Source organism: Mytilus californianus, unplaced genomic scaffold (genome assembly GCF_021869535.1).
Source record: "Mytilus californianus isolate M0D057914Y unplaced genomic scaffold, xbMytCali1.0.p SCAF_13, whole genome shotgun sequence".
NCBI lineage: Eukaryota > Metazoa > Mollusca > Bivalvia > Mytilida > Mytilidae > Mytilus > Mytilus californianus.
The window spans coordinates 1600852-1616142 of NW_026262615.1; the positions used below are offsets into that span (position 1 = coordinate 1600852).

The following is a 15291-nucleotide window of genomic DNA, read 5'->3' on the forward strand; positions in this document are numbered from 1 at the left end:
AGAAATTTCTGTGCAGAGTACAGCTTGTTTATTCAGAACCAGTAAGATCCAGTCAAATTCAGATATTCTTTCATCACATGAAAAAAGTTTTAATTTTAAGAGATCAGATAACATTTCTAGGAAGCTACTGATACAGTCGAACCTCGTTGTGTCGAACTCCGTTGTGTCGAAAACTTGGATGAGTCGAAGTAATTTCTCGGTCCCGGTAAAATTCCTGTTTGATCAATGCATAGTTACCTCTGATGAGTTGAACTTGGTTGATTCGAATACTCGGTTAAATTGAGTGAATCTGTATAGTCCCGTCGATGTATAATTAATGTGAATTGATCCCGATGTCTCGAAGTTAGAAAGTAAGAATTTTCAAAAGATGTATTTCTTATGTAACCTAATCATTTTCAAAAGAGATTAAAGCTGAGTAAACATACTTGTTTGTATAACAGTTAAAATGACATGTTTATGGTGACCGGTAATGAACACCTTGTTTGATCGTCCAAGCGAAACGTTAGTGTGTTGGATATATTTCACCTGAAATAAGAACGAAACGAATTTAAATGACCCAGCCGAGATTAAATGAATTGTTAGAGTGGAAATTCATTAATTACAATAAATAAAGTTATGACGATTATGATAAATTTATAATAATTTGATGTAAAGCAGACGACCTCATCAGAGACAGTTTAGTACTTGTTTCGTTCCGCGAGTGATTACATAATTTATAGTGACTGACCTTTGTAAATATTTGTGTATACTATTGATTTTATTTGTGCATGATTTGCATCTGTACTTGAATGTTTAATCATAATTAAGTACCAAACAATATGGAGATTGAATGCGCAATCATAAAGTGTCATATCGAAAAAAGGCACACTGTTCAAAGTATCTAGTTTACACAAATCTCATACCGTATTTTATGCATTCCAAATTTATGAGGACACACTCTACCTCAGATGAGTCGAACCTCGGATAAGTCGAATACTTTGGTCTGGTCCCTTCGACTTCAACATAAAGAAGTTCAACTGTATAAGATTTTTTTCTATCAAAAACACATGTCAATGGGGTGTTTTAAAGAACTTCTGTTCTAAGAAATATTCAAGGCTTTTCTTATATTGTTGCAGTTTAAGGAAACAGATAAGTGTAAAGATGTTTACCAGAAACCTGTCTCAAATAAACTGGTAGAAGTAGGTTAAACAATTTTTCTAGAAACACTTCATTATTTTAAATTTTGGTTAATTGCAATTATTTTATTTTTGTCAATACACTTTTGTCTTTTCAAAAATTTATTTCTTTATTGCAAGAAAACACAAATTTCAGATCTGCATTATGTGTTACAAACATATATATTTAGAGTTATCCAGTTAAAGAATTTAATTTTTAGGATTAAGTATATTTACTCATCTCATCGATATCACTTGGCGTCCTTCTTCTGTTGTTTGTTAACTTTTACAAAAATCTTTTCCTTTGAAACTACTGGACCAAATTTAATCAAACTTGGTGACAATCATCATTGGGGTATATAGTTTTAAAAATGTGTCCAATTACCCTGCCTGACAACCAAGATGACCGACATGGCTAAAAATAGAACATAGGGGTAAAATGCATGTTTTGTCTATTTTGAAAACTGCTACAAATAGAGAAAATCTGACAGTGGCAAAAATGTTCAAAATTTTGAGCTCTACCTATTGTCCATTTACGTCAAAATTGTCAGACGACTTCTTCTAGGAGATATCGCCCTTAAATGACAAATTTTACCATTTATTTTCTTTTTTGCCTATTTTCGTGAAAACTATAATAAATACAGAGAAACTTTTATTATTTAAAATGATCAACAAGACAAGATCTACAAATAAGTCAGCATGGCCAAATTAACAGACGACTCTCTCAAATAACAATTTTTAACAATTTTTTTGCTTTTTTGCCTAATATTGTTAAAACTGCAAAAGATAGATAGCAAGACAGGAGCCTCTAGTTTATTTTCTCCTAAATATGTGTATACCTTATCTGGTAAAAAGAATTAAAGAGGGATATGCCTGAGGTTAATTACCAAGTCTTATGTCTTCAGTTGATGTGTTTTAAAATTGCTTCTAAAGTTTTGCTACAGAGCATTAGAAAAATATATGATTAATCATAAGAATAAAATGGTTGAATTTTTAATTTTTTCTTAGAATTTCTGCATATTTTAAACTTGTATCATTATTACAAGGCAGATTGTGATTTTTCTAGCTTGAATTCAGAGATAAATGGCAGCTAGCTGACAAGAAAGCTCACAAAAGTTCATCTGTACATGTAGGTCAAAGCATGATTACTATACATAGTAGTAATCTGGCATGGTTCTATAAATAGATTGATCTTTAATTGATCTATGCATAGATTAACCTAGCATGAATTGAAATATTAACTAGATCATGCAAATGTAGTTGGCATGGAATTAGATATAAATTTGGTTTATAAATTTTGCTGGGTTCTTGAAACAATTGTTTTACATAAATATAAAAAAGTCATTTAGTTATTATGTAAACTTTTCTTTGACTTCTTTACCGCTCTCATCATCTAAATATATTTAATGCTTATTATAAAGAAAAGATATAATCTGCGTTAATCAATGAAGAAAAAAAAGTACTTAAAAGGATTAAATAATTATCATTTTTTAACAATTTCAGGGACTAAATATTTGTACTTAAATCCTACGTTAATGTTCAAAGTTAGGACTATTCGTCTGCAAGTCAGATTGTGATGAAATCTTTTCAGTAGAACCTTCAATTGCATGCAAAGATAAAAGAAAATTTGTGTTATCTTTCCTTCCAAATTTGGTCAGACTCTACTTTAAATTGTGTCACTTTGTCTTACATTTTACACATGAATGACACTGGTTAAGGTTTTATTTAAAATCTGACAATAAATAAATTTTGGATATTTCAAACAGGTTGTATATATACTATAGTGGATCATTTTATTTTGAAAATATCCATATATCAAGAAAAAAGCCATTTTATGCATTAATTTTAGTCGTAGGGTTAAAAAAAATCTTGAAAAAGGGAGTATCCCTCACTTTATCTATTTGCATTTAGTATTTTACACTTGCTGACATCATTTAGCAAACCACAACTGATAATTTAAAAAAAATTGTGAACATTATCCATGAAGGTAAACTTAAATGAAGTTGAAGACTTGACACATTGCTTACTTTATATTACACTGATTATAGTTATAATAAGAAATAAATCCTTGCACCATATATATACAACAAAAACCTAATGTGCACTGCTTATATAGTTATATGAATGTGTAAAGTTCAAATTCAGAAGACTGGTGCCACAAAGGAATGCATTATTTCCTATATAAAGACATGCATGCATTGGTATTTAATATTTCATTAATTAAGTTAAATTACCATTAAATTTATGAAAAGATGTCCTTGAACAAACAATAGGAATGTTAAAAGTACAAGTTATCTGTCGAAGTCTGTAATTAGTGACCAAGAACAGTTGAGAGATGATGCATTGTAATAACATATTATTGGGTGATATTCATAATGTGAGGTAAAAATTCATATTAAGATAATAATATTGTGAATTTTGACAAATGAACAAAAATGTGAGATTAATTATTGTGATTTAAGGAAAAGCTGCATGCAGATATTGCTACTTATATTTCTTATTCTAAAAAGCCAGTTTTAATTTTTTTTTAAATTAATCCTCAGTTTCAAATTTCAAAATGATAAAAAACATCGCAAAAATTAAAAGTTCTTTTTATAAAAAAATCCAAGATCGCCCAGTGCAATTTGATTTATTTTGAAACTGAGTTACAAAGGAATAACTGTAGAGGCAACCAATGTAGAATTTGGATTTCTAGAAATGTTTTATTTTGAAGTATATCTTTTTAGGGAACTTTAATGCTTCATAGACAAGAGCCCGCCATGATGCACCAAGGAGAGGTCCAGACCCTTTGTGAAGTGACAATGAAATATTATGGGCCAAATCTTATACTGCCAAGAGACCAGAGAGACCCTACACAGGATGTTGAAATAGAACAACAGCATTGTGGGGGAAATACACTTCCTGTTTTCAAGGAAAGGATAAAACCTGGAGGTATTCAAATATTCTATGCATGTCTTCCTCTGGTGTAAAAACAAGATGTGGTATGAATGCTAAAACGTTCCCACAGAAAATAAATCACATAGAATTAAGCAACTATAGATCACAGAATGGCCTACAAAATGAGCAAAACCCATACCATATATAGGCCCCTGGCTCAAGGCTGCCAAAACGGTCATATATTCCGGACATTTGTATAATGTCCGGTAAAAGTCTGGCTGGGCAAAGCATGAAACGGACATCTACTTTTTAGTTTTCAAGGCTTAAGAGACGGTCATTTTAACGTATTTCACAATCTTTTTGACCCAACCTTTTGTCTTTAACAGCAACACTTTTCCGGTCATAAAAGTGACATGATCATTAAGTACTATCAAAACAACCCCTACTTTAATACCTTCTCATTTTAATCAAGGCTAATTAGTTGTCGAACAGCTGAAATTTACCTGTTCAGGTGACAGGTAAACTATTTTGAACCGGACATTGATCGGTCTATTCAAAGTTATTTTCTTACATCTCAGCGGTTTGCATCTAATTAATTTAGTTAAAAAGATTTAAATTATCAGAAATACGTTTACAAATATGATTTGATGAAAAAATTAAAAAGGTGAAAATGAAAAATCGTCATAACCACGTTGTTTGAACCAGAGACATGGCTCTGTTTGAACTAGTACACGTGTGCGCATGTGCGCAGGTGTGAAATTTAATTATGCATCCTAATTTCTTCAAAAAATGCTTAAATTGTCATTGATACCTTTAACTCACGTTTATTTCGAATATTTTCTTGAAGAAATAACGTAGAAAAAGCTACTTACACTCATTCATGCTTTGCAAACGTACACGGAATTTACGTATCCGTCTCTGGTCCATGTTTTACCATTGTCAAGATAACATCCGGTTTAGATTTAAAACCGAAAGTAAAGTTTTTGACAACGTTATTTTGCACAAATAAAGAGTCTAAGCAGATATAAGTACGCTGATGTTGCACACTTCGAATGATGCACTGCCAATTTAACAGTTTACGTCAGAACTTCGAATTTGAATCAAAGAAAGTTTAATATCGTTTTTTTTTAATGTCAATCATTGGGATAGCCAACTCGGCAACTGATAACCATAATTGCCTTTTATTTATTTAGTCTTAAGGGATTAAAATCGGGATAATATATAAAATGTCCGGCTGGCTAAAAATAATTTTGGAAGCCCTGCCCTGGCTTGATAAAATTCAAAATACTCAAAAGGGAATACCACCAAACTTTATGCTAAAAACAAAAAAAATAAGTTATATATTGCAGATAGCAACCAGTGATAACTAGTGAATTACATGTTCCTGACTTAAAAATTACCTATTACTGTAGATTCAGAAATTATTGCAATGTTTTTATTATTGCAAAAAATGCGACAGGGTTATAATCACAATAATTTAAACTCGCATTTTGTATTGTCTCGCGTCGCCTTGACGGAGTCAAAAAGCAAGACATAGGTATGCTGTTTCCGGCGTCGTCGCCATCAACAATGTATTAGTTTGTGATTAGGTCTAGTTCATGGTGATCCACTAGGGTAGGTCAATGATATTTGGTATGCAGTTGTATAAGCATTGGCATATCTCATTTCCATGGAGATTATTTGGCTCCGACCCCTTAGTCATGGTCTATAGACTTTGAAAATTTTGCTAAGTTAACAGTTATTAGTTTGTGATTAGGTCAGTTCAAGGGGAACCATTAGTGGTAGGCCAATGTTAATTTGTGTTCAGTTGTATAAGCTTTAGCACATTTCATTTCCATGGAGAATATTTGGCCCTGCCGCCTCAGTCATGGTCTATTGATTTTGAAACTTTTGCTTAGTTTACATGTATTAGTTTGTGATTAGATCAGTTTAAGATGAACTGCTAATGTTAAGTCAATGATATTTGGTATGCAAATGTATTGGCATTTGCAAATATCGTTTCCATGGAGATTATATAGCCCCACCCCTGATCATGATTCATTGACTATGAAACTTTTACATAGTTTACAAGTTAATGTTTGTGTTTAGGTTTGTTTAAAGGGAAAAACTTATAATAAGTCAGTGGTATTTGGTATGCAGTTGTATTAGCATTGGCACATCTCATTGCATGGAGATTGTTTAGCCATGTACCTTCAGTCATGGTTCATTGACTTTGAATATTTGCATAACTTACATGATAAAGTATTGCTATTTTAATTTCAACATTTACATTATCAAAATTACAAAAAGGCGAGACATATCTCTGTGATAACAGTTTATATGAATTAAACAGGATTTTTCTCAATATCGCAAAAATTATGATCGCATTTTAGTCTAAAATGACAAAATTCCAATAATAAATGCACGCAATAATTTCTGAATTTACAGTAGTTGGCAAATCGTTGATTATATATACCTTAAAATAATCCTATGCTGCTTAATTCTGATCAAGGGTATGTTTTGAATCTGATTTTTATTTTCCAACGACCATGCAAGACCTTTATAAGGTTTGTTAAACACCCCATGGTAAATTTTCTATTTTTCTATTTTCAGATGAGTTTACTTTCATTTCTAGAAGACATAGAGGATATCCTTTCAGTCTGTCTATATTTGTGGATGGCAGGATCAGCGCTCGTGTCAGTACATGTTGTGAATATGGCCATGCCAAAGGAGTCAGACTAGGCGGTAAAATGGGACAGTTCTGTCTGAAAAATATCACTGGTGCTACACCTTGCTACAAGTAAGAATATCACATATATTTATAGATTATCAATGGCTTTTGTCGAGCCTGTGACTTCTGTCGCAGAAAGCTCGACATAGGAATAGTGATCAGACGGGGGCGGCTTTAACTCACTACTTAAAACCTTAATTATTCAGAAGGTAGAAGACCTGGATGCTTCATACTGTGTATATAGATGTCTTATGTTATGAATTTTCCGTCTGTCATACGTCCTTTGTCCTTGACCTCATTTTCATGGTTCAGTGACTATATGAAAAAAAGTTAAGAATTTTTTGTAATGTTGATTTCTCTCTTATTATGAGTAATATGATAACTAACTATTTAGTATGTGCATACCTTGCACAGTCCTCATGCCTGTCAGACAAATTTCTCTTGACCTCGACCTCATTTCATGTATTAGTGAACAATGTTAAGTTTTCGTGGTCAAGTCCATACCTGGAAGGATTGTAAGGTGTCATCTCACCTTGACCTCATGTTCACAGTTCAGTGGTTAAGGTTAAGTTTTGTGTTTTGGTCTGTTTTTCTAATATTGTATGCAATAGGTCAGCTAAATTTGGTGTATGGAAATATTTTATGATGTACATGTCAGTCTGGCAGGTTATATTTGACCTTGACCTCATTTTCACGGTTCGTTGCTCAATGTTAAGTTTTTGTGTTTTGGTTTGTTTTTCTTAAACTGTAAGCAATAGGTCAACTATATTTGGTGTATGAAATGATTGTAAGGTTTATATGTATGTCTGTCTGGCAGGTATCATCTGACCTTGACCTCATTTTCATGGTCTTTGATCAAAGTTTTCCTGGTAAAGTTTGTTTCTTAGATACTATATGATAGAGTGAGGAGGGCATTATATCCTCTGGACAAATATTCTTGTTTATATGTATAACTGGAGACTTTGTGTGCTTAGATAACAATTAAATTAACTTCTCAACAGAATAGTACAAATATTCATACTTCTTTTATTAATCTAATTATTGAATAAAAATAAGATTTTCTATATCAGTAATTTTAATTGGGATCATTTTTTTGTGTAGATGCAAGTTGAATGCTCAAGCTAGTCCACGTACATTGAAACGTCCTACTTCAAAGAGAAGACAACAGAAAGTAGAACAGATAAAAGAGGAAATTATTGTAATAAGACCAGAGAGGAAGGAGAAAGAAGAAGGTAAATAGTCACATGATCTTTAAAATGACAACATTCTAAGACACATTTTAGAAATTTTAGCAAAACAAACTGGTAGTAGGGAATTTCCATTTCAAAATGCACATTTTTCATACTTTTGAAAAAGCACATAAGTTTATTAGATGTTTCAAGATCTCTACACTTTTGCACATTTTAGATTACATGTAGACGTACTGTAAATTCAGAAATTATTACGAGGTTTTTATTAATGTGAATATTGTGACTGGGTTAGTATCACAATGATAAGAACTCGCATTCTGAATTGGATACATAAATCTATGTATTTTTCCTGAAATTGCAATAATTAATCTCACAATTTTATCCGTTCTTCAAAAATCGCAATGATGAATGCACTCAATAATTTCTGAATTTACAGTATATATAACTAACTCCATAACTGCAGTTTTAAAAAAATGGTAGCTTTGTTTTTTTTATGTGTGGAAACATGTTACTAATTTGTGGTCTTTAATTTTTCATCAGCACTAGCTTAGCTAGATGATATGAGTGGTTTTCAGTCAAACCTGCTCTGAAGGTCACCTCCTTAATGCTAAATACTGTATGGTGAGGTCACTTACTTCTTGTCCAATTGTAACAATACCTATGCACTTTGAACCTCAAAAGGTCACCTCTTTTATAAGATCAGTTTTCTCTGGAAAGGAGGGTAACCTTTATATGCAGGTATGACTAGTTAAGAAATGCAAGATTCCAATTGATCCTGATTTTAAGAAAGCTTTCAACTAACTAAGATTTTGTTACTAACATGGACCATTTCAGAGGAAGCAGAAGACAATGTAGAGGTACCAGTAGAGGGCGCTCGTGATGATGATGACGATGATATAACAAGATCTCATAAAGCTTATATTAAAACTGACACAGATTCAGATCGCAGTGATAACAAAATTAATGAAAATAAAACACAGAATGGTACAAAATTATTCATCTTTATAGGAATGCTAGTCGTGTTTCTCCGTTGTTTTGACAGGCTACAACCAGTTATTGATTTTATATATTGTTTTGTGTGTTTTGGGCAATAATTTATAAACTTGTTTTTACCTTGAATTTTATTTACTCTATTTATTTTAAGTAACTTTTGTTTATTCTTATTGAAATGGTGAAAAGTATATTAAAATTTTCTCATAGATAATTAGTTTGGTATTTATAGGTTTTTACTTTTTAGGAAGAATATATTTACTGAATTTGTCATAATTTTTAAAGTAAACATGGTAAAGATTTTTAATCCGAATTAAACTCACAGAACGTTAAAATTTTCTAATGGATAATTTATTAGATGAGTATTTAATGGTCATACTTTATTAATTTGTTGTAGCCTTAGAATTTTTTATCTGCATGCAGTTCATTTTTGTTGTCTCATACATTCATGTTGACTTTATATGCATGCTTATACTCTGCTAAAAGTTACATGTTATCAAGACTTATTTATTTGTAAGAAATGTCTAGAATTAGTTTTTCACTAAAATCTCCCAGATCAGTAACAGATGAAATAGTTTATTCAATTCAAAGATTTTTTTGTTTAAATCAATTATATTTAAACAAAGGGATTGGATAAAGGTTCAGCCAATATAAATCCTTTCAAATACAAGATGGATAATATAATAATTGTTTTTATGCCCCATCCAGGGGCATTATGTTTTTTATTCTGTGCGTCCGTTCTTTCGTGCATCCGTCTGTCTGTCCCGCTTCAGGTTAAAGTTTTTGGTCAAGGTAGTTTTTGATGAAGTTGGAAGTCCAATCAACCTGAAACTTAGTACACATGTTCCCTATGATATGATCTTTCTTATTTTAATGCCAAATTAGAGTTCTGACCCCAATTTCACGGTCCACTGAACATAGAAAATGATTGCGCGAATTGGGCATCGGTGTACTATGGACACATTCTTGTTTACAGATAACATTAATTTATGCATCACTTTAATTTGTCTCACAGTGAGTCAGGGGAAGCAACCCTTCCTCGTCTAACCATTGATTTGATTCAGTAGTTGTAGTTGGGAGGTATGAAACTATGAGATGGAATACAACAAGAATTTTGTTACCCTTATACCTTCAAGAAACCTTCCTCTCCACTCATTTCCCTAAAACAACCATTGAGAATAGTATTAAATATATGCAAAAAATTTGTGGGTACAAATACTACTGATAGATTAAACCCTAATTCCTGATCCAACTGTATTTGTATATGATGGCTTGATTGTTTTTTTTTCTTCGCACCTCTTTACTGTGAAATTCCTACACTGTAAACCAAACATGATTTTTTAAATTATATTAGGAAAGTATTATTTTTACTAAATACTCTAATTCAAATTTGTATAAACGTAAGTCACAGTTATGCACTGATACATTTTCAACTAACGAGAAAGTTAGTTTCTGAACTGTAACTTTTTGTATATAAGTAAGGCATCTGAGCATATATCTTGCTAGTTAACAGTAGATATTTATTTTGTTAAAGTTGTTCATGTTGTCCCAGCTGAAGAAGTAATGGAAATAAAAGGTATAGGATTGTGATGGTTGACATGGACAGAACTACTAATTCTACATTCTTTACATGGACATGATCTCTAAATAAACTAACCTCACACAAGGATTAACAGGGGTATATATATAGTCATCCATGGACTTCTTCCATCCACTTAGTGCTGGATGTATAAGTTCCCAGCCATTTCCTGTCAAAATAGGGACGTTAAATCTGATGCATCATGGGGCTGCAATCTCTGGATGATTAAGAACAAAAGCAACAATTATCTTAGGGGTCTTAAGGTGCCCTGTTTCACAGCAAGATTTCTGCTCTTATCCAATATTTTATCATTTTCTGGTAAAAGAGAAAATCTCCTGCCCTTCATCCCTGTGGTCCCACATTACAGCACCTACTAATTATAATAATTGTTAATTTGTTCTCTTACTGAATATAGAGTAGAATTTTGGCAATGTGTTAAGAGAGAAAATGCATTTTCATACAATCACTGAAATTCAGATATTTTTGCAATATTTTATTTATAATTGCCAAAATTGCGACAGGATAGGTTTTGCAAAAATGGAAACTCTTTAAATTTTGATAACATTATTTATATTTTGCTTTTGCTTTAATGGAATCATTAATTGACCTAGATTTTGTTGTCCACTGAACATGAACATGTGATAGTCATGATAGTGGTATCCAATAGACACATACATATTCTTCTTATTTAGTTAACTCATTTTAAGGTTCAAACAATTTTAAGAGGACAGTAATTTGACTTTGAAATGTGACATATCAACTTGGATAGGAATATTTTTTGTTCTTATATATGTTTTAGAATATTATAATGGAACAGAATAATGCTTTGAGTATGCATGACACATTTATTACAGGGCATTAAGTAAACAACAATCAATCATCTTGAGTGGATGATTAGTATGAATATATTTATCATTGTTATTGATTGAACATTTTTCGATTTGACTATATATGATATTCACCATTACATTTTAAACATTGCATGATATTATCACAACATAATCAGGGGTTCAAATTAGTGGTGGTCCGAGGTCCATGACCTTCCATTTACAGGTTCGGACCTTCCTGCTGGTAGTAAGTTACACCAGATGGACTTTCATGTTTTTGCAGGTTAAAAAAAGTACACAAGCATTTTGAACAAAAAATATAAAAATCTAGTAACTTATGTGTTTGCTTAAATTCTTCACAATTGATTTGAAGTGCATGTAGTCAAGGGACTAGTCATCGTACAAGATACCGTGAGACTCGAGAATATATTTAATATTAAAAAATAACTAGCAAACGGTATTAGTCTCTTTGGTTTTGGGGTGACCTCTTCCAAAAGATAACCTGATGGAACAGGTGATACAGCAACGCTGATTGATGAAATGCAGCCCGAAAGACAGGATCTGACTAAAGACCAAAAATATGATAGGGAAAAGCGAAAATGTAAATTTTTTTCAATGATTCGATTTATCGATCAGCTGGTTTAGCCCACATACAGTGAAAGAAAAAGTGTCCTGGTTTGTTAGACAAAAAAATCATGAAACTACCTGACATAGCATCTAGCTATCTTGCCAAAAAAACAGTGTTTAATAGAAACTGACTCCAAGTTTCATAACAAATTAAAGTCGAGCTGTGTTCTCGATTGCAGCGCGATTGAAACCAGAACAATAATAAATGTACAAAGTGTAATTTTTCACAGTGTATAGTGTTAAAGGAAAAGTCTTTTCTGACTGAATTTATTTGAGAAATTTTGAAAAAATGAGGTTGATGTAGTAAGATATGACGAGTGCTTTGGAATGGTAGGCATATTCTGTTTTTACAAATTGATTTTCAATTAAATTGGACCTTCTACAAGTAAAGGAGGACCTTTTAGTATTTTTGGTCAAAGGTCCTGGACCTTCCATTGCCTAAAGTCAATTTGAACCCCTGTATAATATAATAATGTACTGCATGTGGTATCATTTATTTTTGGTGTGTACCAATTTTCATGGATTGAAGGCCGTACGGTTGCCTAGCTTTAATTGCTTACATCCACTTCATTTGAACTTTGGTGGATTATAAGTTGTCTCATTGGCAATTATACCACATCTCCTTATTTTTATATTGTAATTTTCACAGATATTTAATAATTCCTGGTTTTGCCATATTTTGCAATTGTTGTAATTAATGCAGGTTTCATTCTAAAATTGTTTAAAAAGTTGATAAGACAGTAAGAAATATAGGTTAGAAAAAACTGTACAATAATTCAGCACTGAGAAAAAAAAATATTTTAATACAGTATCCTCAACGAGAGAAATTAATAAATTCAAAGAATTTTATTTTATACATTTAGGAATATTTGAATGTATATGTTTCAATGATGTTTAGGGCCCAAGCAATGTAGAATTATTGAAATGCAAATGCTGATTAAGTAAATTCAGTGTATTTTGTTTTATTTTGCAGAGGATAATTATGACGATGATTTTGAAGACGAAGAATCTGGCAGTAAGAAAGATAGTGGCACAGGTGAGTACATGAGATTTGTCTCATTAGATCAAAAGTTGCACAGGCGAGTACATGAGATTTGTCTCATTAGATAGTGGCACTGGTGAGTACATGAGATTTGTCTCATTTGAAAGATCTACAACAGAAGAATAAGTAAAAGCATGAGATAGTCTCTATAAATGGTCTACAATAGAATAGGTTAATACATGCAATTGTCTGGTTACTTGGTCTTACAACAGAAGAATATGTGAGTTAACATGAGAATAAACTGACATAGGACATGAGATTTTTCTCATTGAAATTGTCTTACAACGTGAAACAAATATGTCTCTCATTAGAAAGCTCTTACATCAGTACAGCACATGAGTACATAAGATAAGTTTCATTAAATGGTCTCATAACAAGAAAACACATGAGCCCACAAGATTTGTCTTATCAGAATGGTTTTTCACTAGGAAATTGTATACATTTGAGAAAATATGTAGCAAACTTACAATAAGATGGATACAATTTTTTTAGATGGTTTATTTGCAAATTTTAAGAGTTAAGTATATAAAGACATGAAATATTTTGTACACAAATTGTCACACAAAATAATTGAGTATGTTTAATCTGTTATTCAGTACAGTTATATGTAATGTTGGGAAATATTGTGTCAAATTTTCATACTGTAAAGTGGAGATTCAATTTAGCATTTTTCTTGTCCCTGACTAATTATGCTTAAAAATAAAATTGGGATGTTTTCGATTTTTTTTAATCTTAATCAAGAAAATATAACCCCTCGCCAAAATTTCCCACTTAACAGTATCATGACCAAAAAAAAGTATGATATGAAATAAGAGGAAATAAATAAGGAATATTTAAGATCTTTTTAGTGCTGAGTTTTTTCAAAATATACTGTCTGACTGTAATTCATATATCCACTTTTAATTTGTAAAAGATCATCTGATATATATACATGTAGCATAGAATCTAAGCTAGCATTGCAGAATTTAAAAAAAAACTTCTAAACCTTTTCTGAAATGTAATCTTGATCTTTTGTTTTTATATGAAATAATCTTGATCTTTATAACATAAAACTTGATGTTTGTAAGAGATTGGTGAGGGCTATTCCAGGAAAAAATGTATTGGGGTTGGTCAACACTTTTGTTATACCACCCACAATTTTTTATTTTATTTGTAACAGAAATGTATTTGAATTTACCAACATAACAAAATATCAGGTTCACCCCTCCTATTCATGTTTTTTTCTGGAATAGCCCTAACATGATAAGATCTTTATAGATTAAAAAACTGAAAAAATTATGACTTTGTATTTTTTTTAAATTCCAGATGATTGACTATAGAAGGGTTATTATTATTTTATATTTTTATTGTTTTTATATACAGAAGTAGTTTATTATTGTAAATGCATATTTCATGTAATTTTTCACTACTTATATTCATTTTCAATCTTGAATAAAAAAGGATGTTTCAATGATAGTAATAACGGTAAGATAAGTAATTTTTCGGCTTTTGGGGAGAAAGAACTTTCTAATGTGCCCCACCTTAATTAGTTACGGGGCAATATGTTTTCTGGTCATCCTTCTCATATATCAGCTTAAAGTTTTGGTTAAAGGTAGTCTGTGGTCTCAGAAAATTTTAAATTAGTACACGTTTATTATGAATTGAGATTTTAAAAGTTGATGCAGAACTTTTTATGCCCCATTTATGGGCATTAAGTTTTTCTGTCTGTGTGTCCGTTCATTCGTTCGTTCGTTCGTTCGTTCGTCCGTCTGTCCTGCTTCAGGTTAAAGTTTTTGGTCAAGGTAGTTTTTGATGTAGTTGCAGTCTAATCAACTTGAAACTTAGTACACATGTTCCCTATGATATATCTTTCTAATTTTAATGCCAAATTAGAGTTTTGACCCAAATTCCATGGTCCACTGAACATAGAAAATGATAGTGTGAGTGGGGAATCCGTGTACTATGGACACATTCTTGTCTTTTTTAACCCAGAATTCAGTTTACTGAACATAAAAATGTGACATTGTGAGTGGGCCATCGACACATATTTTTGCTTTGATCATATTTATAACATTGTGTCAAACAAGTCCCCACTGTCCTGAAAATACATGAAACATTTGTCAGTAGATGTTAAGCATTTAGACTGCTAAAGTGGGTGTATGAATTTAAAAAAAACATTCAAAACTTTTCAATACCGTATATTTCTAAAACATCATTAGTGTTTTGATTTCTTGAAAAGGTTGAAAATGAATCATAGGTGATTATAGAATATAGTAGTTTATTGTTTTATTTATTTATTTTTTCCTAAAATGTTTA

The 15291-nt window shown here is 31.5% G+C and overlaps 1 protein-coding gene across 6 annotated transcripts in view; it reads left to right on the plus strand.

Moving 5' to 3' along the window:
• Positions 1-15291, plus strand: part of LOC127722990 (glutamate-rich protein 3-like) — a 67307-nt gene that overhangs the window by 11248 nt on the left and 40768 nt on the right. For 5 of the 6 annotated variants that reach the window (XM_052229400.1, XM_052229399.1, XM_052229403.1 and 2 more), the window contains exons 7-11: positions 2221-2283; positions 3881-4085; positions 6624-6810; positions 7843-7973; positions 12928-12990. In XM_052229400.1, the coding sequence (XP_052085360.1) occupies positions 2221-2283; positions 3881-4085; positions 6624-6810; positions 7843-7973; positions 12928-12990 (649 nt within the window). The remainder of the gene's footprint in view (positions 1-2220; positions 2284-3880; positions 4086-6623; positions 6811-7842; positions 7974-12927; positions 12991-15291) is intronic. The other variant, XM_052229401.1, reaches the window with a different exon arrangement.